Source organism: Silurus aristotelis, assembly GCF_946808225.1.
Source record: "Silurus aristotelis genome assembly, chromosome: 5".
Taxonomy (NCBI): Eukaryota; Metazoa; Chordata; class Actinopteri; order Siluriformes; family Siluridae; genus Silurus; species Silurus aristotelis.
The window spans coordinates 31,675,944-31,703,520 of NC_139578.1; the positions used below are offsets into that span (position 1 = coordinate 31,675,944).

Here is a 27,577-nt window from a genome sequence, read left to right on the forward strand (position 1 = left end):
GTGTACAGTTTGTTACCACTGAAGAGTGAGAGATAAAGCTTAAAGATTGTGAAGAATTTGAAAATGCTTTGAACACTTCACCAGAGAAAACTTGAAAATCTGCCAAAACATGGAGAGACGTCTGGCAGAGAGTGACGAATGAAATGCATAAGTGTTCCAATCGTTATAATTTTTACATCTTACATTCTTAAAGTCAGAGACACCACAGGAAACACTAAAACTTGACAAAAATGTAAACATGAAATAATCAGTTACATTTTATTTGCATTATGCATTAACATGGACATTTTACCAAGGCAGTTTTACAGACAAGAGAAGAACATAGGAGAAATGTGGGCTTAGTTTTGATGTACAGGGCAGATAATCAGTGGGGCTGAATTTTTACCTCCATCATTGAAACAGGGGCAGAAGTATAGATAAAGTTTCTCAGTGAAAGTCTGAGCAATGAAAGAGAAGATATGAGATTTTGCATCAACATCATAGAAGGAGACCAGACCCTCCTCATAATCCACAAACACTCCAACCTTCTGAGGAGCCTGATTCAAGGAGAGGGAGACAGAGGGAGATTCAAGAGCCTTATATTCAGTCTTATTCCTCAGAACCACACACCAGTGTCCATCTTTAGGTCTGGCTATAATCTTCCCTTTTCTATTAATGGATTCTCTGGCGACTCCTAAATCCCACTGAGTCTTTCCTTTGACCTGCACCTCGTAGTAAAATCTCCCTGAGGAGAATCCCTCCTTTCCCAACACACAAACACAATTATTAAACCTTTCTGGATTATCAGGGAGATTCTGTCTTGTATCTCCATCATAAACTTGTTTTCCATCATCAGACAGGACGAGATAAGGATTTGCTGTATCAGGGTCCAGAGTCACGTCCACTGAGAGACAGAAACACAGCGTACATCAGTTTTATCATCACACAGTGTGTAACAGTGAAGAGATATAGATATAGTCATGTGTTCAGTAAGAGCTCACAAACCTGCATATTGTTGAATTCTCTTCAGTTCTGTTTGGAAAATAGTTTTGAAAAATGTTAAATTGAGAGGAAATACTTCATAATTATAAATAACTTCAAAATATCTTCATAAATTTCAGCTGAATATAATTATTTCTTATAATAAATCTTCTCAGAATGAACCCACAGTAAACACTGACCAGTTTCATCAATCTTCTTCATTTCCTGACTGAGAGTCTCCTGAAGCTGAGCCAGAGCTCTCCTCAGAGTCTCCACACTCAGATGAGAGGTAATTGTGATGGAAGTCCAGTCCTGGGTGTGTGGAGAGCTGCACAGTGACGGGTAAATCTACAGTACAGCAGGAGAGAGAATAAATCCCTCAACATGGCGACCAACGTCCTGTCATGTGCTGCATTGCAATTAGAAACAGAGGAACTCTGACCTGTAGGAGGTGGAGGTGATCATCAGTGTGTAAGAGCTGCTCAAGATCAGTGTTTCTCCTGTTTAGCTTACTGAGTTCCTGCTCCAGACCTTTAATGAAATATTCAGCCTGCTTCTCTGCTGCTTTCTGCTTCTCCTCCAACACCTTAAGCAGCTCAGCCTGGCTTCTGTCAATGCAGCATATAAGAGCACTGAACATCTTCACAACATCTGCTTTCTCCTTCTCTGTGTTTATCTAAGAGGAGACAAATTATGATCAATAATTTCACATGAAGGTATCATGATTCTCCTAATGTGTTGTATAAAGGAGTTCTTCTGGATGTTAGTTAATGTAACAAACTCACTTTATTGACTTCTACAGAGTGTTTGATCTCCTCAATCTTCGTCAGTCGCTCTTGGATCTTCTGCTGAACTTCTGCTTGAGTCTTCACCAGTTTATTCTGTAAAAATTTGCATCATGGGTTAACTCATAAATCAGAGGTCATATTTCTGATCTACAAACATTATCCATCATAAATGTTCAGTCTCTCACTTTCTTCTCAACACTCTCCTTCTCTATAGAAACAGTGTTGTGAGTTTTGTGGTCTCTCTCAGAACAGAACTGACATACACATGTCTGGTCTTCTCTACAGAACAGCTCCAGGGGTCTCTCATGTTTCTGGCAGATGTAGTCCTCTAGGTTCTCCACAGGCTCCATCAGTTTGTGCTTCATGAGTTTAGCTGTAGTTTTATGAGGCATTAGATGAGTGTTACAGAAAGAAAGTCCACAGTGAAGACAGGATTTTAGAGCCTTCAGCTTGTTCTCAGTGCAGGAGTCACACAGAACCTTCCTACTCTTGGATGGAAGCAGATCTGCAGCTCTGCTGGATTTCACCTGAACTGACTTCTTAAATGTAGCAGCAAGTGCAGAGATGAACGTATTCACACGTAGATCAGGACGATTGGAGAATTCCTCCTTACACACTGGACACTGGCAGTGTGAACTGCTGTCCCAATACTCTTTTAGACAGATCATACAGAAGTTGTGTCCACATGGCGTAGAGACTGGATCAGTGAACATATCCAGACAGATGCAGCACAGGAGCTGATCTTCACACAGAGCACTGCTGGAGGAAGCCATGACTGATACAGGAGATACAATGAGAGTGAATTTAGATTGCAGAACACTTTACACATTACAATCCAAAATGACACAAACTCTATCAGTTATTACTGAATTAAGCAAATAATAAAACTCAGTGTAGTGCTGTTAGAGGAAAACAATCAAGACTATTGTTTATGATGAAAAGCAGAGTAACTGTTACCATCCCAAATGTTTCCTGTAAACGCATGTTCTGTAGGCTTCATTCATTCCTGGAACACTCCATGTATAAAATAAGCTCTGAGATCCACATACAGTAAAAACAATAGAATTGCATGGTTTGTCACATGTTGTCATCTTTCTGCCTTCAAATCCTCTTTTGTCTACACTGAAAAGGTCTGACCAGAACCTGCTTCCACTGACACTTGCTGCCTGCTCTCTTAAGGAAGTCTATGACTAAAAAGATTTTCAAATCTGATCCAGCGGTGGAAAACACTGACATCAACAACATGACTGATTGCATAACATAACTTCTGCAGAGACACTTCAGTTCCAGACAGAAGGGTAAATTTACTCTGAAGAATTGGAGAGTTGGAGAAGCTGAAGCCTGGGAAAGATTCATTCGTCTGACAGAATCAGTCCCAGAGTACTGAAAGCCTGCACTAAGCAGATGTATGGAAACCTTCAGCATAGATGATATTCATATTGGACATCAAAAGAAATTCAGAATTTTAGCTCCACCTGGGGAGTGGTAGCTCAGTGGTTAAGGTGCTGGGTTTGTGCTCGGAAGGGTGGGGTTCAAGTCCTTTTATCACCAAGCTGCCACTCTTGGGCCATTGAGCAAGGCCCTTAACCTCTCTATGCACCAGGGACCCTGAGAAACATGTGTGAGGGAAAGGGAAAATACACAATAAAAAGCCCTGATCCGGAGAAAACAGGTCGCCGCCCTACTGGTCTTCCTTCCCCTGAACCATTTGCTCTCCTACAATACTAAATTGTCAAAAGTATTGGCCAAACTGTTATTGTAAGGCTGAAGGCACACAATAGTAAAGGGTAGCATGAAATTTTCTCTTGACTTGAACTAGGGCCTGCTCTAGATATTTGGAGGACCTAGAAACATTTATATTCGAGCCCCCCAGGCCTCCTTCCTTCCACCTTTCAGAAGAAATAAAAAGCACTTGAAACAAATAAAATAATGAATAATGAATATTAATGAAACTGTAATGGACATCAACATTAAAAAAGAATAAAGGTATGAAAGATCATCTGGACCAGCTCTTCTTCTTCTTCCTTGGTCATGACATGTCATTAGCTATGCTACACTATAAAATAATCATTTGTTTTGATAATGTTTTTCCTCATTACTTTTATTAATGCTAACTTTAGTAAGCTTAAGATTTATAATTTTATTAGAAATTACTCACATACACACACTGACTAAATCACCCAGGACTATTAGTAATTTGTTCAGTAGTTTATTTACAGTAACACACTGACCCACTATTTGGGATGAATGTGAACACTGACTGAACCCCAGACTTCCTCACCTACATCAGTTCCTGACTTTACTAACACCACTGTGTCTGAATGATGTTATTCTGTATGTACTGGTGCTTGTTGTATGTGTGTACTGCATTTTCCCCCTCTGGGTTTGCTATAAATAGACACGGGTCACGCGCACTGGGGCACAGAGTGTCGTCGGGCTTCTGGAGTTTCCCAAGTCATAAAGTTTGAAAAAGTTTGGATTCCCTCCTTTATTTGTTTATTTCCTTTTAAGTGTTTTTGAATCCTGCACGAACACGCGCTCACAATAATTCTAATAAAAATTATCAAAGAAAAAATTCACACTGCGGTAATAAATTAGTGCCCGGTAATTATATATATATATATATATATATATATATATATATATATATATATATATATATATATATATATATATATATATACACACACACACACACACACACACACACACACACACACACACACACACACACATATACTTTATTATCTACTTGAACATCATGTACTTAGTATTTGACCTTTTCCTGCTCTCTCCTGCTTTCCTCCTGATCACTGACAGTTTACCTGCTGTGGCTTCAGTTCCTTGAAGAAAGACTGTAAAAGCTTCAAAATGATTTTTTCTTGAATTTTGACTGCTGCAACCTGCTGAATCCTGATCTTCAAACGCACGCGTAACTTTCGCATCTGCTGAGAAACATCATTAGACCACGCCCCCTTATTCCTGCTTTGACTTATTACAGTTACATATTTTGGCCACAAGAGGTCGAATTAAATGCACAGACCCATTAAACTAGTGGCGCCACAAAGATTTCACGTGAAGGACCAAAAATCCAATCTGCCTGAGGGCCGTGGACCGGAAGTAAGAGTTGCATAATACTTGTGTTATAATCCAATTTCCTTTTCAATTATCTTGATGAGGCTCACACACCGAGTATTGTTATCAGAACGATTTTATTCTGCTGTTTAACATAGTCCTAAACGTTGCATACCGTAGCATTATACTACCATCTAGTGGCCAAGTTATCATGGAAAACACATATCAGTACATCTTCCCTTTTTTTAATATTAACAGTTAATAGTTTATATCTTTATACACAAACAATATTTAAACCTCATTTAAAAGTAATAATCATAATTTTTAATTTCACCCCCTGTTTTTTTTCTTCCCTAAAAAATCTCTCTCTCTTATCTGGACATATCTTCACATTTCTTCTATCAGTCTTTTTGTTCTTTTTATTTGTCTTTTTAAACATTCTGTCTGTGTCTCAACTTCCTTTTCTTTATCAGTCCCTGCTACCTTACTTCTGCCATGGGATTCTGATTGTTCACTCAGGTTTGAATTTGCCAGTTCATGTGTGTCACTTTCCTTGATTCTTATAAATCTCCAAAGTACTTTTAGCTGGTGTCTTCTGTTCTGCCTCATTAACATTTCATGTGCTATTAACACTTCTTATAACCTGGGTGTTGTCTCTTTTACTGTAATGGAAATCCACCTTTTTAAATGAAATGATGCTTTGTGGGAAAATTGTATAAACTTTTTTAAAATTGCAATTTCAGGCCCTTTTGTATCTCATAAAATCTCAATGAACCACCAACCTGAAATTCCATCACCTAAGAACTTTATTATACACAATCATGCATGTTAATTTTTATTAAACAAAAGAAAGACTTGGAGAAACAAATGAACTAATCACCATATAACATCCCATTTTCTTCACCTATATATCTGGCTTTCCTGTACATCTTCATCCATCTCAGTCTTCCTCACACAGTTATTAATGTCTACCATCTGTTCTTCTGGTATTTACAGGCCAGACGATAACATGAGTTTCCATAATTATCCAGAGTTCTATAGTTCTAGAGGTATCCACACTAATCACAAATAAATTTATATACTACTGATGAGTAAACATATTACAGTCGATGATAAAATTACTCACATTAATCACCACATCAGCAAAAACTCAGATTAAACACACATAACAGCCATAATCCAATATTCCCAATTTTCCCCTCAAACACCTCTATATTAAAATAAATATTTGGTTGAGACACAATAAAATGATTGTTGCATTTGATTGTAGATGTTTGAAGCAGCACTACAAATACTAAAACACACAGTTGGTGTAAAGCTCAACTACAAACCAATGAATTTAGACATTATAAGACACTATAAGAGAAATAAACTCCCTGAGCAGAAAAAAACTCAGTCCCTCTCCATCTTAACAATAACAATAACATTGAAATTGAATCTTTTCCACAAGACCACTGAGTTCCACACAGAAACCTGTGATGTTATAGGACTATAAATGCTCCCAGAAAAAAGAAACGTTGAAATGTATTTTATTTAATTAATTATCACCCACTGAACTCTGAATACCCAACATTTATGTTCTGTAGCATGTATAATACTCTTTTCTTGTGTAATTTCCTAAATCTTACTTTATGGATTACTTTTATGGATATCTGTGTAGATTCCGTTAATAAAAATATCTGGTTAGAATTTCAGATGAATTGCTGCATTGAAACTGTGTTTAATCTAAAACATGTTAATGGATTAAATACTTTGTTATTCCCACACTGTATATGATAAAAGTCACATTTAACACTTGGACTGTAAAAATCACTTTATTTTATCAGGGTCCTGTCCTATGTTCTCTATAGCAGCTTTACAAACAATACAAGAACATTTTTTTTTACTGCACTGAAATTTTAAATTCATAAGTAATAAATACAAGTGTAACCGGGTGGGAAATGGCATTTCAGTTGTTTTGCATGTATACACCTGTAATTCCTAAAGCTGGCGATAGGGGGCCGTATTCGGGTGTGTGTATGTCTGTGTGGTGCAGATGAGGAAGTGCACATGTGCTCTTGTAAATAAACGTTTTTGACACGTGCTCAGCAAGCAGAGCGAGAGAGATGCACTCTCGGGAAAGTTGCAATGTTTGAAATGCAATCCTAAGGTATATGTGAGGCTTCTTGACAACTTTCTTTAAAATACTAAAGGGAGATGTGCATTTTATAGTTTCATTTAAAATAGGTGTTTAATTTCATTTTGTGCAATTTGTGTTAATTTCCATCTTAAGTCACACCATGCGGTGTAGGCCACTAATCAAGGATGTTATCCAAAATATGCACTAAATCTTGTTAATTAGTTCATGTGATTTGAAATGTATGTAACTGTTTGCACAGTGTACAACATAATGATGGGAATTGCAACTTTTGTGAAGTGAGTGTGGATGGTTGTCTGGAAACTCATCATCCTGTAAGTGATATACTTTTCCTACTTTCTAGTTGCATTTAGTGGGTAATATTTTATACTCATATTATTTTGTCTATTTTTTCGTATAGTATTCCCACTGCCGTGTTTTGGGTATTAAGGGTTATTGTTCTGAAGTATATGTGCATTTTTCTAAACCAGTAATCTTTATATTTTGTTTTATTTCTTTTTTGGTGCAATTTGTCCCTAGCCCACACAAGCAACAGGGTTTTGATCTGAATTAGAAATGTAGGATCATGACTGATACAGGAGATACAATGCGATTGAATTTAGATCACAATAGACTTTACACATTACAATCCAAAACATGGTCCTTCATGTGAAAGCGTTTCAGCGCCTCTGGTCTGATGCGTCCCCGCACTTCAATTAGTGATTTGCTGTAAATGTGTAACTGTGTAATAAATCAACGAGGGACGAAAGGGGGCGTGGTTTAATTATGTCATTCAGCAGAAACGAAAGTAATACGTGAAAGAGTTTGAAGATCAGGATTGAGCAGCAGGACACAATCTCCAGTTTGAATCTTTTGCAGTTTTTCTTCAAGGAACTGAAGTTACAGCAGGTAAACTGTATATAAATAAAGGGTTTAATCTTTTTTTCACTTTATGTCACAGTGAGCAGCTTTGAGGAAGTGAACTTGAGACCTTTTTCCGTCTCTTTAAATTTTAGTGACGTGTTTCAAGACTATAAATATTTTGGACGTCTCTTTCGATAAGGGCGTTTTCTGAGTGTGTGTGTGTGTGTGTGTGTTTACTTTTGCGCGTGCGTCTGTGTCTCAAGTTCCTGTGTATGATAAAGGTGGAGGAACAATAAATATTTAAATGAAACATTTTAAACAAATATTAAATGCTCATAATGATTGTATGATGTGTTCATAATTTTGTTAATCATAATATTTAATAAAACTGGTGCTGACATGTGAGAAAAACATGTGGTCAAAACATCTCAGATATAGAACTATTTTTAACCACATGAAGTTTCCTACGAGGTATCAAAGTGTTTGGAGACTCTGTTTACCAGAAAGTACTTTATTTATCTACATTTACACACGATCACCTTCAAAATAGTCCCAGTGCTTTTGGAAAGTGTCCCAGACGTCTTTTTTTTTGCCAGGCACCTTCTGCGATTCACGCTGGATCTCCACAACAGTGTTAAAATGGCAAACTTTGATCTGCATCTTTATCTTCAGTAAGAGCACCCTCTTCCTGAAGATGAAGCTGCAGATCAAAGGTCGCCATTTTAACACTGTTGTGGAGATCCAGCGTGAATCGCAGAAGGTGCCTGGCACAATCATCAGGCACAAGTTGCTGAATGGTCTTCCTGTTGTCTCATCATCATCCAGTGATGTTTTTCTGCTTTTTAATTGCACAGTCGCTGTATGTTAAACGTATGTCATTTCAAACGACTCTGTGGCAGGTTTGCCCAGTTTCATACAGAGTTTTACATTTGTTCCTTGTTCTTATTTGCTGTACATGATGAAATCACAGATGTGGTAACACACGTGGGTCAGAATAGCACCAGCAACACAATTATTCCCAAAACATTTGAATACCATCTTTTAGGTCTTCATGAGCTCCAGCAGAACAAGTTAAGTATGTACTGGGACATGGCATGCTGGTAGTAGCAGATAACCTTTACCTTCTACACCACAGGTTTTCAATTCAGGTCAGATCTCTGGTATAAGTAGAACTTTCTGATGTGATCTGGTGCATCAGGAAAGAAGAGTACAGGGATCTGGTCAAAAACTTTATTAAGGGGTGAAGGGGGTACCATCTGCCCCTCAGTGAGACCAATTCCATAGAGATGGTGATGGACTACAACAGGAAGAGGACCTCAATCAGTGGCATTACCAGCCTGGTGAATGGTCAGGACAATAAACATTAGAAGGTCAATTCATAAACGGTGTAGAGGAAAGAAAAAAAACAGTAGTTTATGGTAACAATTGACCAGATTACATGCCAATATTAAGGGACATTTGGGATTATGGAAACATAACAGGTGTCCTCATAACTCCTGTACTGTTGCAGCATTTATCTGGATGAAGGGAGCTGAAGTTCACAATTTCTCTTGATGTATAATATGAATATCACCGACTCCTACCTTTGGTTGGTAGATCAACCGCATGGTGTCCATTAAAGAGCTGATCTGAGGTCTAAGCTGGACCAGTTTCTCTATGACCTTGAATTACATGAGATGTAGGGGCTATGGGTCTGTAATTGTTCAGGAATGAGGGAGTTGGGGGTTTTCTGGTACATTAACCAGGCAGTATGTTTTTCACAACTCTGATATGTTTTCTTCTTGAAAGCTCATGTTGAAGAGCCACTGAAGGTTTTCACACAGCTGCTTAGTGCAGGCTTTCTCTACACTAATACTGATTCTGACAGATCCCTGGATCTTCCCATGCTTTAGTTTCTCCAAAGTTTCTCACCATGGCCAGTGGTAAAAGATATGTGGGGTTGGAAGATTTGATTACTTTTGGTCTTATAACAAAGAAGGTTGTGAAATGAGGGGAGTTAAACTGTTGTGGGGGACTTGGAAAGCAGTGTTGATGGTGATGATGGTGAGGGAGTGAAGGAGATTGTGAAGGGGGAAAAAATAAAATTTAAAATTGATTGTGGTTATTGTTTTGGATTGTAATGTTTAAAGTCTACTGTGATCTAATTTCACTCTCATTGTATCTCCTGTATCAGTCATGGCTTCCTCCAGAAGTGCTCTGTGTGAAGATCAGCTCCAGTGCTGCATCTGTCTGGATGTGTTTACTGATCCAGTCTCTACTCCATGTGGACACAACTTCTGTATGATCTGTCTAAAAGAGTACTGGGACAGCAGTCCCAACTGCCAGTGTCCGGTGTGTAAGGAGAAATTCTCCACTCGTCCTGATCTATGTGTGAATACATTCATCTCTGCACTTGCTGCTCCATTTAACCAGTCAGTTCAGGTGAAATCCAGCAGAGCTGCAGAAAACCCAATCCGATCTCAGGTGCTCTGTGAGGTCTGCTGTGAAAAGCAGTGTGTAGCTGTGAAGTCCTGCCTCATCTGTATGGCTTCTTACTGCAAGACTCATCTGGAACCTCATGAGAGAGTTTCTTCATTAAAGAAGCACAAACTGATGGAGCCTGTGGAGAACCTGGAGGACTACATCTGCCAGAAACATGAGAGACCCCTGGAGCTGTTCTGTAGAGACGACCAGACGTGTGTGTGTCAGTTCTGTACTGAAGGAGACCACAAATCCCACAACACTGTTTCTGTAGAGGAGGAGAGTGTTGAGAAGAAGGTGAGAGACTGAACATTTTTGATGGATAATGTTTGTAGACCAGAAATAAGACCTCTGACTTACGAGTTAATACATTACGCATATTTTTCTCAGAATGAACTGGTGAAGACTCGAGCAGAAGTTCAGCAGAAGATCCAGGAGCGACTGAAGAAGATTGAGGAGATCAAACACTCTGTAGAAGTCAATAAAGTGAGTCTCTTGCAGTAACTAACCTCCAGAAGAACTCCTTTATACAACAAATTAGGTGAATCATGATACATTCATGTGAAATAATTGATCTAAATTTGTCTCCTGTTAGAAAAACTCAGAAAAGGAAAAAGCAGATGTTGTGGAGATGTTCAGTGCTCTGATAAGCTGCATTGAGAGAAGCCAGGCTGAGCTGTTTAAGGTGATGGAGGAGAATCAGAAAGCAGCAGAGAGGCAGGCTGAAGAGTTCATTAAAGATCTGGAGCAGGAACTCAGTGAGCTAAAGAGAAGAAACACTGATCTGGAGCAGCTCTTACACACTGAGGATCACCTCCACCTTCTACAGGTCAGAGCTCCTCTGTTTCTCAATTGCAATGCAGCACATGACAGGACGGTGGTCCCCATGCTGAGGGATTTCTTCTCTCTCCTGCTGTACTGTAGATTTACCCGTCACTGTGCAGCTCTCCACACACCCAGGACTGGACTTCCATCACAATTACCTCTCATCTGATTGTGGAGACTCTGAGGAGAGCTCTGGCTCAGCTTCAGGAGACTCTCAGTCAGGAAATTAAGAAGATTGATGAAACTGGTCAGTGTTTACTGTGGGTTTATTCTGAGAAGATTCATTCTAAGAAATATTTACATTCAGCTGAAATTTATAAAGATATATTGATGTTATTTATAATAATGAAGTATTTAATCTTAATGTAACATTTTCCACAACTATTTTCCAAACAGAACTGAAGAGAATTCAACAATATGCAGGTTTGTGAGCTTTTACTGATCACATGACTATATCTATATCTCTTCAGTGTTACACATTGTGTGATGATAAAACTGATGTACGCTGTGTTTCTGTGTCTCAGTGGACGTGACTCTGGATCCTGATACAGCAAATCCTTATCTCGTCCTGTCTGATGATGGAAAACAAGTATATGATGGAGATACAATTCAGAATCTCCCTGATAATCCAGTGAGGTTTGATACTTGTGTCTGTGTCTTGGGAAAGGAGGGATTCTCCTCAGGGAGATTTTACTATGAGGTGCAGGTCAAAGGGAAGACTGAGTGGGATTTAGGATTCGCCAGATTATCTATTAACAGGAAAGGAGAGATTAAAGCCAGAAGACCTGAAGATGGATATTGGTGTGTGGTTCTGAGGAATAAGACTGAATACATGGCTCTGGAATCTCCCCGTGTCTCCATCTCCTTGAAACAGTCTCCTCAAAAGGTTGGAGTGTTTGTGGATTATGAGGGGGGTCTGGTCTCCCTCTATGATGTTGATGCACAATCTCATATCTACTCTTTCACTGCTCAGACTTTCACTGAGAAACTTTACCCATTATTCAGCCCCTGTTTTAATGATGGAGGTGAAAATTCAGCCCCACTGATCATCTGCCCTCTTCATCAAAACTAATCCTACATTTATAATTGAGATCATAACCTGTAATGTGGTTAATTTTATCATCCACTGTAATATGTTTACTCATCAGTATTATATCAATTTCATTGTGATTAGTGTGGATACGTATAGAACTATGGAACTATGGATAATTATGGAAACTCATGTTATCTTCTGGCTTGTAAATACCAGAAGAACAGATGGTAGACATTTATAACTGTGTGAGGAAGACTGAGATGGATGAAGATGTACAGAAAAGCCACATATATAAAGGTGAAGAAAATGGGATGTTATATGGTGATTAGTTCATTTGTTTTTTCCAAGTAAATTTAATTTCTTTTGTTAAATTAAAATGAATATGCATGATTGTGTCGAATAAAGTTCTTAGGTGATGGAATTTCAGGTTGGTGGTTCATTGAGATTTTTTGAGATACAAAATCCTGAAATTGAAATTTCAATCAAGTTTATTATATTTTCCCAGGATGCATCATTTCATTTTAAAAGGTGGATTTTTCGATTATAGTTGTTAGAAGTTGAACACAGATGCCGACAGAAAAGGTAATATTTTAGTGTGTGTTATGAAATTCAATATGGAGAGATAAAATCATTCTTTTTTAGTTTTAACAGCTAAAGACCTGGAAATCCATTAGATAATTGAAGGTGAACTCATCAACATCAATGCTGCACACAATACTGTGTATATATATATATATATATATATATATATATATATATATATATATATATATATATATATATATATATATATATAATACTGTGTGTATGGAAATCACATACAGAAGGGTTAAGTACGAAAAATAAGCAGAAAGAAAACACACACACAGACACACACACACACACTTTAAATAAATAATGTATTTGTTTAAATAATATATCAAAGCTGATCAGTATTATCTATAGTGTTACTGTACTATATACACATATACATATATATATAATATTTAAATTGTATTGATGAGCAGGACGGGGGTGAGGGTGTGACCATCCCCACTTTCCCATTCCTACACAAGAGGAAGAATTTCACACAGTGTTCAGTCTCTCATAGAGGAGCACATGGGCGTGTGTGTGTGTGTGTGTGTGTGTGTGTGTGTGTGTGTGTGTGTGTGTTCTATCTTACCTTCAGCTGCTTCTCCCCCAATATGGCTCAGGACACTTCAGTCTATAAGTAGAATTTAATCCACAGTCCTCCTTCTCAACTCTCTTTCTTTTCTTTCTCACGTCCTCTTTCATTTTATCTGTCTGAATCTCTCTCACTGCTTCATTCAGGGCCGTCTTTCTGCCCTCAGCTTTGCTGTTCTCTACATAAAGGAATGAAGGTGTGTGTGTGTGTGTGTGTGTGTGTGTGTGTGTGTGTGTGTGTGTGTGTGTGTGTGTTACCCGGGCAGTGTACCTCGTACACACATCTGGAGCTGGCAGATTCTCCTCCACACACCGTGCACTTTCTCTCCAACACTGTGGTGTTCTACAATAAATACATTATTCATACACACAGGGGTCAGTAATAATACCATCTCACACACACACACACACACACACACACACACACACACACACACACACACACACACACATATAACGAGAAGCAGTTACTCACATAAACAATGTCGTAGACACACTTTTCCACCGACTCGTACACCAGGGGCACAGACAGGTGATTGAAGACTTCTTTGTTCTGCTGGGATCCACAGCTGCAACACACACAACATGCATGAACATCTCATAAACAACTGCATCACCTCCAAATTCCAAACTCTCCAGGTTAGGTGTGGTACCTGGTGCACGTTAGACTGTTCCTCATGTTGAACTTGAAATTGGACTTGACTGGACATCGAGGTTCCACATCCTCTTTCCAACGTTTCCTAATGCTAAACTCCTCGATTTCACTCAAACAGAGGCAGAGAAATTCATGGGCGTCCTGCAACACACACACACACACACACACACACACACACACACACACACACACACACACACACACACACACACACACACACACACACACATATCACATCAGTCATCAGTATGTTCTCATCATGTTCTCGTGTGTGTGTGTGTGAGTGAGAGTGTGTGTGTGTTCTCCGTACTCACATTCTGTTGGTCAATGGTGAACTCAGGGTTGATCATCGTGGCTGATAAAATCAGGTCTTTGAGCAAAGAATCCTTGTCGATTTCATGTCCATCTTTCGAGCCGTTTCTCAACTCCACAAAACATCTGCAGAAGATCAGGAGGACAATTTTTATCTCCGTAAATCTATTCCTAATCTACATACTGGATATTCCCTATGATCCATTTGGTCTGGTTGGGAATCGGTGCTTTCTGCTTTCTCGAACCTGAATTTGATCCTTTAACCCTTTTAGCATGTTTTATTTTTTATGACGATCCTAAATGTGCTGCTAATGTCCCGTCTGCTAACGTGGTCTCTTTGCTAGGTTCTAACATGGATCATGATGGTTGAAAGGTCAGTGGTGTGGAGTCTGATTACCTGATCAATGTGTCGTCTACTTTGGGGAAGGAATTGTCCAGAAGGGTGGAAAGCTCTCCACAGAAAGTCTCGGCTGTAAACAGACACTGCAGACTCGCGTTAACGTAGCAGTTGAATCCGAAATTGGTCAACCTGCGAAAAAATCCAGACGTTAGACACACGTTCAGGTCTGAAGAAACCACACTGGAGCTGTGAAAACATCTCGACACCTACTACATTCCTATTCCAGTGCGTTCAGATAGAAGCCTCAAATCTTTTAACAAAACCCATCGTTCTTTTTTATTGCAAAACCCAGAAGCAAATCCACAATCCACGTACCCTTCAGTGAGCGTGTGCACTTGTGAGATGGGGGACAGACTCGGAGTCAGACTGCTCACGTGTCCCCCACGAGGAAATGCAGTCAGACTTTCCAACACTGGCGTATAGGAACTGGAAGTGAAAAGGATGGAGTTTACAGTAGACCCTCTGTAAAACACAATAAATAGAAGAGCTTCTTTGCTCTATTCTGCACGTCTGTAACTCACCTGGACTCAGATGAATCTATCTCTCTGTAGTCGTCACTGCACTCGTCATCAAAAGTCTTCAAATTCAAGTAGAACTTCGTAATTATGGACTTCGAGTCTATTTGTTTTGCTGCCATCTATCCTTCATTCAGATTTTCCTGCCCATGCACCATGGTCTCCTTCAACTCCTCCATGTTTTTGGTTTCCTCCAAAGAGTCTCTTGGTGAAGTTTCTGACCTGCAGAAGAAATCATGTGGAACGTTGTGTTCATTTCACATACAGATCTATATAGTTGGGTGTCCACATACTTATGGTCGTATAGTATAAATAAAATTAATCTGAAGTGGAGCTCACCTTCCTGTAGATGTTCCAGGCTCAGAAGGAGGAGGCGCCTTGTTCTCCTACACATCAGAAAAGGAAACACACCACATATGAGTTTATAAAAACACATTCAATGCTCTTTTTTATTTCAATCTGTGTGTTTTTTCATCCCAGTAGAAAATTCACACACACACACACACACACACACACACACACACACACACACACACACACACACACACACTCAGCTACAGGAGACCTTACCGCTCGGGCGTCGCGCTCAAAAGTGTTCGGACAGCTGTTTCAGCAGACTGATACAGTAAAAGTCGGGGCTAAAGAGCAGTGGGTCAGTACCGCGTGTTGGCCAACAGGTGAAGCTTCTTACCAACTTCAGAAACATTATTATTATTATTATTATTATTATTATTATTATTATTATTATTATTATTATTATTATTCATCTTTTTTTCATTATTATTATTATTATTATTATTATTATTATTATTAACATAATATAATATAATATAATATAATATAATATAATATAATATAATATAATATAGAATTGAACAGGATGTAAAATTCTACAATAATAATAGATGAATAATAAATTAAATGTGAAATATAAAATAATAGATTATTAACAGCAAATTGTTTATTATTATCAATAATAATAATAATAATAATAATAATAATAATAATAATAATAATAATAATCATAATCATAATCATAATAATACATTCGAATTTATTTATTTTATTTTATTTATTTTAATTTATTGTTACATGCACGGTAAAAACACGAGCTTAAACTGTCTTAGGAAATTTTTACTTTGCCCTGCTCCCTGACCACAAATAAGAAATATGAAACATACAAAAAATAATAATAATAATAATAAAATAATCTTCTTTCGGCTGCTCCCGTTAGGGGTCGCCACAGCGGATCATCATCTCCATACCCCCCTGTCCTCTTCATCTTCCTCTTTCAAACCAACTACCTGCATGTCTTCCCTCACCACATTTATTAATCTTCTCCTTGTTCTTGCTTTTTTCCTGCTTCCTGGTGTCTCCATCCTCAGCATTCTCCTACTGATATACCCCATGATCCTCCTCTGCAACTCCTTCTGACTTTTTCTATACTTCTCCATCAACACTCTCAAAGTACAAAACATCCATCAGCTTGATGATTATATAATATCTATCAGCCGTTAATTTTATTATTATTATTATTATTATTATTATTATTATTATTATTATTATTATTATTATTATTATTATTATTATGTGTGATAGAAGGGTATCTACGAGAGTGAAAGGGAAAGTTTATAGGACTGTGGTGAGACCTGAGATGTTGGATGGATTAGAGACACTGGCATTGAGTAAAAGACAGGAGGTGGAGCTGGAGGTAGCAGAGCTGAGAATGCTGACATGTTTGTTAGGAGTGATGATGATGGACAGGATTAGAAATGAGTTTATTAGAGGGACAGCGCATGTAGGACGTTTTGGAGACAAGGTGAGGGAGGTGTGATTGAGATGGTTTGGACATGTGCAGAGGAGGGACATGGGGTATATCAGTAGTAGAATGCTGAGGATGGAGACACCAGAAAGCAGGAAGTGAGGGAGACCAAGTTTATGGAAGTGGTGAGGGAAGACATGCAGGTAGTTGGGGTAAGAGAGGCAGATGTAGAGGACAGGGGGTATGGAGACGGATGATCCGCTGTTATTATTTATTTATAAATATTATGAAATAATAAATAACATTTATTTAAATATACTACAAGTATGGAGCAATAATTACTTCCGGGTCACGTGCCTCAGTCAGGTTGGATTTTTGGTCCTTCATATGAAAGCGTTTCGGCGCCTCTGGACTGATGTGTCCCCGCACTTTATTTAGTGATTTTCTGCCCTCTTGTGGCCAAAATGTGTAACTGTGTAATACATCAACAAAAGGGGGCGTGGTCTAATGATGTAATTTAGCAGAAACGAAAGTAATACACTACGTGAAAGCGTTTGGAGATCAGGATTGAGCAGGTTGCAGCAGGACACAATCTCCAGTTTGAAGCTTTTGCAGTCTTTCTTTAAGGAACTGAAGTTACAGCAGGTAAACTGTATATAAATAAAGGGTTTAATCTTTTTTTCACTTTATGTCACAGTGAGCAGCTTTGAGGAAGTGAACTTGTGAGACCTTTTTCTGTCCCTTTGAATTTTAGTGACGTGTTTCAAGACTAAATATTTTGGACGTCTCTCTTTATAAGGGCGTTTTCTAAATATATATAATTATATAAATATCTATAAACTAGTGTGTGTGTGTGTCTGGGCCCGCACTGTGTTTCAGGTTACTGTGTGTGAAACAATAAAGGTGGAGGAACAATCAATATATAAATGAAACATTTTAAACAAATATTAAATGCTCATAATGATTGTATGATGTGTTCATAATTTTGTTAATCATAATTCATTCATTCATTTTCTCCCGCTTATCCGTAATCTGGGTCGCGGAGGCAGCAGTCTAAGCAGGCCCCCGCCTTCGACTGCTGCCCAATCCTCACAGCACCGTCCCTTACGGTCCCTCCTGCAGGTGGTGAGCCCACGGGAAGGCGGCCCCACGTCACTCCAATGTCACGGACCTTGATATTTCTCTCATAAGGGACCCCCGGAGCATAAAGGGTTAAGGGCCTTGCTCAAGGGCCCAAGAGTGGCAGCCTGGCGATACCGGGGCTTGAACCCCAGACCTTCCGATCGGCAACCCAGCGCCTTAACCGCTGGAGCCACCACTCCCCCACTGTTAATCATAATATTTAATAAAGCTGGTGCTGACACAGTGATACACTGAGATTGTGGTCAAAACATCTCAGGCTATAGGAGTCTTTTAAACCACATGAAGTTTCATACGAGGTATCAAAGAGTTTGGAGACTCTTTTTTACCAGAAAATACTTTATTTATCTACGTTTACACACGATCACCTTCAAAATAGTCCCCTTGCACAGTAATACAGTTCTCCCAGCGTTCTTCTGGAATGTGTCCTGGTCGTCTTTTTTTTTAAGTGTGTCAGGCACAAAAAAAAACTTCTGCGATTCACGCTGGATCTCCACAACGGTGTCAAAATGGCGACCTTTGATCTGCATCTTCATCTTCTCTGACGATCATCAGGCACAAGTTGCTGAATGGTCTTCCTGATCTCTTGTCGTCTTCCAGTGATGTTCTTCTGCTTTTCAATTGCGCATGCCACTCAAAACACCTCGAGCGACTCATTGTACAGTCGGCATGTCATGTCAAACGTCTCTGTTCAACTGCAATGTGTCCATTAAAGAGCTGAGCTGAGGTCTACGCTGGAGCAACACAAGTCTCTTTAGGACCTTCATTACATGAAATGTAGGGGCTAAGGGTCTGTATTTGTTTAGGAATGAGAGAGTTTTTTTTTTCCTGGTATATGAACCAGGCAGGATGTTTTTCACAATTCTGATACATTTTCTTCTTGAAAGCTCTTCTTGAAAAACTGCTGAAGGTTTCCACACAGCTGCTTAGTGCAGGTTTTCTCTACACTAAGATTGATTCTGTCAGATCCCTGGATCTTTCACATGCTTTAGTTTCTCTAACTGTTTCTTACCATGGCCAGGAGTGACAGATATGTGGGGTTGGAAGTTGTGAGTTGGTCTTATAACAAATCATCCCCACTGATCATCTGCCCTGTTCATCTCATTGCATGCTAATTAAAATTGTGTCCACTTGAGGAAGGATACAACTAAAGGAGAATGTTAAATATGATATATTAATAAGGGAATAGTGTTTGTGTTTGTGTCTACACAGGTTTCTTTTCTGTAGAGAGTGTATATAAAGAGTGTATATGAAGAAATAAATATTAATATGTTTAAACTACAGCCTGTGGTATGAATACGGTCCGCCCCCATATTTGGAACGGCTCTCTGAACAATGCCAGAGACATACTTTGAAAATGTATTTTTAAATATTTTTTATTGATATATATCTGTATTTAATAATAAAGGTTGGCTTCCAATTATATCCCAGCTAAATTATACATCAGTTTCACCCATCAAACACATGCATATTCATGAGTAAGTAAATGTTTTGATTTTAATACCAATGAATATAAAGAAATGTTATGATATTAATAATCCCTTTTAAATAAACTCGTGGAAAGTAACGCTTGTGTTTGTACGGTGCAGAAAAAAATAAACTAATCCAGCATTAGGAGGCAAAATAAATACATTTAAAATTATAATAAAATCTCTACAATAATACTGCTAGTCACTCCGGCCCGTAGCATTTTCTCTTACCGAATTAAAGAAAGAGAAAAATCATTTGGCCCTCACAAAAAAAAAAAAAAAGTTCGGGGACCCCTGGTTAAATGAATAGAAGTTCTAAGAGGCTATGAATTATTAAAAAAAAAATATTTCTTGTTTCCTCTTGATCAGTACTTAATATTTTAATATTTAATATTTATTATATTTAAACTCTATTTATAAGCAAGCCAGTGGTAATGGTGTCAATTACGAAACCTTGAAAGGGAAACGGAGAGGAACTTATCCTAACCTGGGTTCCACCAGAACTAGGAATCCTTGACACTTTTTCCAACTGTGTAATGTATATGCAGAGCTGAAGGTGTGGATAAAATTTTCATCAGGCCAAAGTGGTTGTAAAGTAAAAATGTCTCAGTCCCGTCACCCCTGCTTCCCCCTCCACCATCCCCGCTTTCCCATTCCTACACAAGAAAAAGAATTTCACACAGTGTTCAGTCTCTCATAGAGGAGCACATAAGCTTTATTTATCCTCTTCTGTAGCACCGCCTTCTCAGTGGTCTGCGTGACGAATTCGTCGTTGCGGGTCATCCACTGATGATTGTCCCAGGATCAATCTGTCACATAATGTCCTGGGAAAGAGACAACCCCGACAAATACACGAAACATCAGCAGAAAATCAGGAGGACATTTCCAAGTCTATTCCCTTTTCTACATACTGGATATTCCCTATGATCCATTCTGATTCCAGTCTGGTTAGGAATTTCCCAATAATAATAATAAAAAAAAAAAAAATAAAAAAAAATAAAAAATAAAATAAATAATAATAATAATAATAATAATAATAATAATAATAACATGAAAGGCTGATAAATAGTATATAATCATCAAGATAGTGGATGCATTATTTGCTTTGAGAATGTTGATGGAGAAGTATAGAGAAGGACTGAAGGAGTTGCGTTGTGTGTTTGTGTATTAGAGAAAGTGTACGACAGAGTGGAGAGAGGAGTTGTGGTATTGTATGAGGAAGTCAGGTGTGTCAGAGAAGTATGTGAGTGTGGTGCAGGACATGTATGAGGACAGTGTGACAGCAGTGAAGTGTGCAGTTGGAACGACAGACTGGTTCAAGGTGGAGGTTGGACTGCATCAAGGATCGGCTCTGAGCCCTTTTGTGTTTGTGGTGGTGATTGACGGGTTGACAGACGAGGTCAGACAGGAGTCTCTGCGGACTATGATGTTTGCGGATGATATTGTTATTTGTGGTGTGAGTAGGGAGCAGGTTGAGACGAGCTGGAGAGGTGGAGGTACACGCTGGAGAGATGGGGAATGAAAGTCAGTAGGAGTAAGACAGTACATGTGTGTGAATGAGAGGGAGGGCAGTGGAGTGATGCGGTTGCAGGGAGAAGAGGTGGAGAAGGTGGAGCAGTTTAGGTGCGAGAGTGTGTGAGAGTAAAAGGAAAAGTTTATAGGACTGTGGTGAGACTTGAGATGTTGTATGGTTTAGAGACAGTGGCATTGAGTAAAAGACAGGAGGTGGAGCTGGAGGTGGCAGTGCTGAAGATGTTAAGATGTTCATTGGGAGTGACGACGATGGACAGGATTAGAAATGAGTTTATTAGAGGGACATGTAGGATGTTTTTAAGACAAAGTGAGAGAGGCTCGATTGAGATGGTTTGGACATGTGCAGAGAAGGGACATGGGGTATATCGGTAGAAGAATGCTAAGGATGGAGCCACCAGGAAGAAATAAAAAAGGAAGAGTAAGCAGGAGGTTAATGGATGTGGTGAGGGAAGACATGCAGGTGGTTGGGGTGAAAGAGGCAGATGTACAGGACATCGGGGTATGGAGAAGAAGAAGAATGAAGAAGAAGATGTTGGACGTATTGTATCTGTGTGTTTTATGTCTGTGCTCTTCAGACTTGAAGTTTTTATAAAACTATATGATTTAGATGCATGGTAAACTTGTTCATACGTCATACTGAGAGAAACCAATATTTTATTTGAGCATAATAAATGGAATCAACATGTATCTATGAAAGTGGATGGTTTTACTAAATGTAAAATTATAAATTTTAATATAATTGAATTTATGTAATCTGATAGTGTTGGATTAAATTAAATTAAATTTTATTTAAATTAACTAAAGAGCACTGAAATCACCTTGTGGAATGAAATGAAGTTTACTGAACTTAATAAATGTTACTTAGATGAAAATAAACCCAGTTTCGTGGGTTTCACGAAATTTCAATTTAAATTGATAATTTCATTTTTTTTATTGTTTCTGTGTTTTCATTTTATTATACGTTTCTTTGCAATAGAAATCATTAAAAATACAAATGCATTAGTTGGGCAGAGTCATGATTTCTATTTCATTATTTATTTCCAAATATTATGAAATAATAAATAACATAACATAACAATTTTTGGTTCTTCATATGAAAGCGTTTCGGCGCCTCTGGTCTGATGCGTCCCCGAACTTTAATTAGTGATTTTCTGCCCACTTGTGGCCAAAATGTGTAACTGTGTAATAAATCAACGCGGGACGAAAGGGGGCGTGGTCTAATGATGTCACTCAGCAAAAACGAAAGTAAAAAGTGAAAGCGTTTGAAGATCAGGATTGAGCACGTTGCAACAGGACACAAACTCCAGTTTGAATCTTTCTTCAAGGAACTGAAGTTACAGCAGGTAAACTGTATATAAATAAAGGGTTTAATCTTTTTTTCACTTTATGTCACAGTGAGCAGCTTTGAGGAAGTGAACTTGTGAGACCTTTTTCCGTCTCTTTGAATTTTAGTGACGTGTTTCAAGACTATAAATATTTTGGACGTCTCTCTTAATAAAGGCGTTTTCTAGATGTATATTATTATATAAATATCTATAAACTAGTGTGTGTGTGTGTGTGTGTGTGTGTGTGTGTGTGTGTGTGTGTGTGTGTGTGTGTGTGTGTGTTAAAGTTCCTGTGTATGATAAAGGTGGAGGAACAATAAATATTTAAATTAAACATTTTAAACAAATATTAACTGCTCATAATGATTGTATGATGTGTTCATAATCTTGTTAATCATAATATTTAATAAAACTGGTGCTGACACAGTGATACACTGAGAATGTGGTCAAAACATCTCAGGCTATAGGAGTCTTTTGAACCACGTGAAGTTTCCAACGAGGTATCAAAGTTTGGGGAGACTCTGTTTACCAGAAAGTACTTTATTTAACTACGTTTACACACGATCACCTTCAAAATAGTCCCCTTGCACAGTAATACAGTTCTCCCAGTGTTCTTCTGGAACGTCTCCTGGATGTCTTATTTTTAAGTGTGTCAGGCACAAAAAAAAAACTTCTGCGATTCACGCTGGATCTCCCCAACGGTGTCAAAATGGCGACCTTTGATCTGCATCTTCATCTTCTCTGACGATCATCAGGCACAATTTGCTGAATGGTTTTCCTGATCTCTCATCGTCTTCCAGTGATGTTCTTCTGCTTTTCAATTGCGCATGCCACTCAAAACACCTCGAGCGACTCATTGTACAGTCGTTGTATGTCAAACGTTTGTCATATCACGTCTCTGTTCAACTGCAAGGTGTCTATTAAAGAGCTGATCTGAGGTCTAAGCTGGAGCAGCACAAGTCTCTCTAGGACCTTCATAACATGAGATGTAGGGGCTATGGGTCTGTATTTGTTCAGAAATGAGGGAGTTGGGTTTTTTTTTTGGTACATGAACCAGGCAGGATTGTTTTAACAATTCTGATACATTTTCTTCTTGAAAGCTCATGTTGAAGAGCTGCTGAAGGTTTCCACACAGCTGCTTAGTGCAGCTTCTCTCTACACTGAGACTGATTCTGTCAGATCCTTGGATCTTTCCCATGCTTTAGTTTTTCCAACTGTTTCTTACCATCGCCAGGAGTGACAGATATGTGGGGTTGGAAGTTGTGATTTATTTTGGTAATAGAAAGAAGGTTGTGGAATGAGGGGAGTTGAAATTTTGTGTGGGATTTGGAGAGCAGTGTTGATGGTGATGATGGTGAGGGAGTGAAGGAGATTGTGAGGGGGACAAATAAAATAAAAATGTATTGTGGTTATTGTTTTTAATTGTAATGTATAAAGTCTATTGTGATCTAATTTTACTTTCATTGTATCTCCTGTATCAGCCATGGCTTCCTCCAGCAGTGCTCTGTGTGAAGATCAGCTCCAGTGCTGCATCTGTCTGGATGTGTTCACTGATCCAGTCTCTACTCCATGTGGACACAACTTCTGTATGATCTGTCTAAAAGAGTTTTGGGACAGCAGTTCACACTGCCAGTGTCCAGTGTGTAAGGAGAAATTCTCCAATCGTCCTGATCTACGTGTGAATACGTTTATCTCTGCACTTGCTGCTCCATTTAAGAAGTCAGTTCAGGTGAAATCCAGCAGAGCTGCAGAAAACCCCACCCGATCTCAGGTGCTCTGTGAGGTCTGCTGTGAAAAGCAGTGTGTAGCCGTGAAGTCCTGCCTGATCTGTATGGCTTCTTACTGCAAGACTCATCTGGAACCTCATGAGAGAGTTTCTTCATTAAAGAAACACAAACTGATGGAGCCTGTGGAGAACCTGGAGGACTACATCTGCCAGAAACATGAGAGACCCCTGGAGCTGTTCTGTAGAGACGACCAGACGTGTGTGTGTCAGTTCTGTACTGAAGGAGACCACAAATCCCACAAGACTGTTCCTATAGAGAAGGAGAGTGTTAAGAAGAAGGTGAGAGACTGAACATTTATAATGGATAATGTTTGTAAATCAGAAATATGACCTCTGACTTATGAGTAAACACATGATGCATATTTGTTTCAGAATGAACTGGTGAACACCCAAGCAGAAGTTCAGCAGAAGATCCAGGAGCGACTGAAGAAGATTGAGGAGATCAAACACTCTGTAGAAGTCAATAAAGTAAGTCTCTTACAGTAACTAACCTCCAGAAGAACTCCTTTATACAACAAATTAGGAGATTCATGATACATCCATGTGAAATTATTAATCTCGATTTGTCTCCTGTTAGAAAAACTCAGAGAAGGAGAAAGCAGATGTTGTGGAGATGTTCAGTGCGCTGATACGCTGCACTGAAAGAAGCCAGGCTGAGCTGCTTAAGGTGATGGAGGAGAAGCAGAAAGCAGCAGAGAGGCAGGCTGAAGAGTTCATTAAAGATCTGGAGCAGGAACTCAGTGAGCTAAAGAGGAGAAACACTGATCTGGAGCAGCTCTTACACACTGAGGATCACCTCCACCTCTTACAGGTCAGAGTTCCTCTGTTTCTCAATAGCAATGCAGCACATGACAGGATGTTGGTCCCCATGCTGAGGGGTTTCTCCTCTCTCCTGCTGTACTGTAGATTTACCCGTCACTGTGCAGCTCTCCACACACCCAGGACTGGACTTCCATCACAATTACCTCTCATCTGAGTGTGGAGACTCTGAGGAGAGCTCTGGTTCAGCTTCAGAAGACTCTCAGTCAGGAAATGGAAAAGGTTCCTGACATTAGTAAGTAGTTACTGATCAGTTAGAGTTTGTTTGGGCTAAAAAGATTCATACTAAGCAGAAAATAAAATTTTCTGAATTTCATAAAGATCTTGAGACCAAAAATCCATGTTTGTGTTTTGGTTTATTGTTACAGTATTTTGATGTTATTTATAATAATGAAGTTTTTAATCTCCATGTAACATTTTCCAAAACTATTTTCCAAACAGAACTGAAGAGAATTCAACAATATGCAGGTTTGTGAGCTCTTACTGATCACATGACTATATCTATATCTCTTCACTGTTACACACTGTGTGATGATAAAACTGATGTACGCTGTGTTTCTGTCTCTCAGTGGACGTGACTCTGGATCCTGATACAGCAAATACTTATCTCGTCCTGTCTGATGATGGAAAACAAGTTACATATGGAGACAAAATTTAGAATCTCCCTGATAATCCAGAGAGGTTTAATAACTATTGCATTGTTCTGGGAAAAAAGGGATTCTCCTCAGGGAGATTTTACTATGAGGTGCAGGTCAAAGGGATGACTGAGTGGGATTTGGGAGTCGGCAGAGAATCCATTAACAGGAAAGGAGAGATTATAATCAGACCTGAAGATGGATTCTGGTGTGTGATTCTGAGGAATAAGACTGAATATAAGGCTTGTGAATCTCCCTCTGTTTCCCTCTCCTTAAAACAGTCTCCTCAGAAGGTTGGAGTGTTTGTGGATTATGAGGAGGGTCTGGTCTCCTTCTATGATGTTGATGCAAAATCTCATATTTACTCTTTCACTGCTCAGACTTTCACTGAGAAACTTTATCCATACTTCTGCCCCTGCACTGATGATGGAGGTAAAAATTCAGCCCCACTGATCATCTGCCCTGTTCATTAAAATTAATGAAGTGTAGAAATCTAAAATGGTTCGACTTTCTCTCCCTGTCCCTGTCTCTCCTTAATGTTTCGATTGTCCATCAGAGGGCGCTCTCTCACTTCATTTTTTAAATAATATTTTGTCCCACTATGTGTGTTAGATGTGATTCCTGAATCTCTTTGGAATTCTTGATGTTCATGTCTGTCTGATGCTGTGTTGTTTTTTTTTTATTAAATAATAACGTCATTGGCTAAAGTGATTTTGGATAAATATTCCTGCTTCTGACTGTTCATTTATTGCAGGGGTGGCCAACCCGCGGCTCTCGAGCTGCATGCGTCTCTTTGCCTGGTTTTATGCGGCTCTTACGTTCATATCGAAGTTTGTGTTTGTGTTTTTTTTTATGTGCGTGCTTCGCTTGAGTTAAATACGATATTTTTAAGGCCTTATTGATCTTGCCCCTACTGGGAAACTTTTTTTATCTCACGCACATGAGTGTTTTTGACGAAAATACCGTAAGGAACTCAAGCGAAGTGAACAATTAAAACACAAAGCTAATTGATTACTTAAATTTTAAGTAAACAATTTGTGTCAAGTTTGCTCTCAAAATGGCAGGAAAAAATGCACAGCAAAACGTATGCAGATAAAGTGCAGATAAACACAGGACGTTTTTAACAGAATGGGAGAGTTTATATTTTTTTGTTGAACGTAATGACAATTACATTACAATGACATTAGCGCATTTTCAAATCTTCAGTGCCACCTCAGCTCACTCCATGCTAACATCCATCAGGAATTTTCAAAAGAGACTGAACTTCACAAACACAAGTTGGTCACTTTGAAAAGTCAGGCAGAAAAGCAGATACAGTTTTAACTGGTTTGGAACATTACACAAGCTAAAAAGCCATACAATGAAAATTAAAAAAATGCCTCAGTAAAACGGCTATTGAATCACAGTTGCACTCTGACCTGGAATAGCAGAAGTCCCACTACGCAACATGCATAGTAAAAGAAAAACGCTATTGTAAATGATTATATTTTTGTTTTTGGACTTGGTTGAACTGAGAGTTTGTGTGTGAGAGACAGTGCACACAATGTTCACTGTTGAAAATGACTGGCCTTAGTACTGTAGGAGTCAATTTCTGTCATTATCATGTTGGTGTGTGACATTTACAACAAATCTGGCTAAGCAGAGGTGTGTGTGTGTGTGTGTGTGTGTGTGTGTCAAGTCAAGTTTATTTGTATAGCGCTTTTCACAACAGACATTGTCTCAAAGCAGCTTTACAGAAATCAACAGTCAAGGTGAACGGTGTGCATTTATCCCTGATGAGCAGCCGTGGCGACTGTGGCAAGGAAAAACTCCCTTAGATGTTATGAGGAAGAAACCTTGAGAGGAACCAGACTCAAAAGGGGAACCCATCCTCATTTGAGTGATCATAAATATTTCACAATACAGAACACTGGAGAGTGAGAACTAACATGAGTACTGGAG

At 38.8% G+C, this 27,577-nt stretch overlaps 3 protein-coding genes across 7 annotated transcripts in view; 2 read left to right on the forward strand and 1 right to left on the reverse strand.

Annotated features, from left to right (window-relative positions):
* Window positions 1-233: 233 nt before the first annotated feature.
* LOC310726820 (E3 ubiquitin-protein ligase TRIM21-like) overlaps window positions 234-27,577 on the reverse strand; it is a 100,027-nt gene continuing 72,683 nt past the window's right edge. The window contains exons 2-8 of one of the 4 annotated variants that reach the window (XM_083542773.1): window positions 2,706-2,749; window positions 1,934-2,523; window positions 1,746-1,841; window positions 1,403-1,636; window positions 1,161-1,308; window positions 985-1,011; window positions 234-883 (exon numbers count right to left, since the gene is read on the reverse strand). In XM_083542773.1, the coding sequence (XP_083398899.1) occupies window positions 339-883; window positions 985-1,011; window positions 1,161-1,308; window positions 1,403-1,636; window positions 1,746-1,841; window positions 1,934-2,523; window positions 2,706-2,748 (1,683 nt within the window). In that variant the 5' untranslated portion in view covers window position 2,749 and the 3' untranslated portion in view covers window positions 234-338. Of the gene's footprint in view, window positions 884-984; window positions 1,012-1,160; window positions 1,309-1,402; window positions 1,637-1,745; window positions 1,842-1,933; window positions 2,524-2,705; window positions 2,750-4,029; window positions 4,195-4,573; window positions 4,672-27,577 lie in introns of those variants that run through there. The other 3 variants (XM_083542774.1, XM_083542776.1, XM_083542775.1) reach the window with 3 other exon arrangements.
* On the forward strand, window positions 7,716-12,621 carry LOC310726824 (E3 ubiquitin-protein ligase TRIM39-like). The gene is made up of 7 exons (XM_083542783.1): window positions 7,716-7,848; window positions 9,977-10,560; window positions 10,654-10,749; window positions 10,859-11,092; window positions 11,188-11,335; window positions 11,485-11,511; window positions 11,613-12,621. The coding sequence occupies exons 2-7, from the start codon at window positions 9,979-9,981 to the stop codon at window positions 12,158-12,160; spliced, it is 1,635 nt and encodes a 544-aa protein (XP_083398909.1). The 5' UTR covers window positions 7,716-7,848; window positions 9,977-9,978; the 3' UTR covers window positions 12,161-12,621.
* Window positions 17,424-26,358, forward strand: LOC310726861 (tripartite motif-containing protein 16-like). Of its 2 annotated transcripts, none has more exons than XM_083542898.1 (7): window positions 17,424-17,574; window positions 23,878-24,461; window positions 24,555-24,650; window positions 24,760-24,993; window positions 25,089-25,236; window positions 25,443-25,469; window positions 25,571-26,358. In XM_083542898.1, the coding sequence occupies exons 2-7, from the start codon at window positions 23,880-23,882 to the stop codon at window positions 25,657-25,659; spliced, it is 1,176 nt and encodes a 391-aa protein (XP_083399024.1). In that variant the 5' UTR covers window positions 17,424-17,574; window positions 23,878-23,879; the 3' UTR covers window positions 25,660-26,358. The 2 variants fall into 2 exon arrangements, with proteins under 2 accessions (XP_083399024.1, XP_083399025.1); XM_083542899.1 differs by lacking the exon at window positions 17,424-17,574 and adding an exon at window positions 22,363-22,414.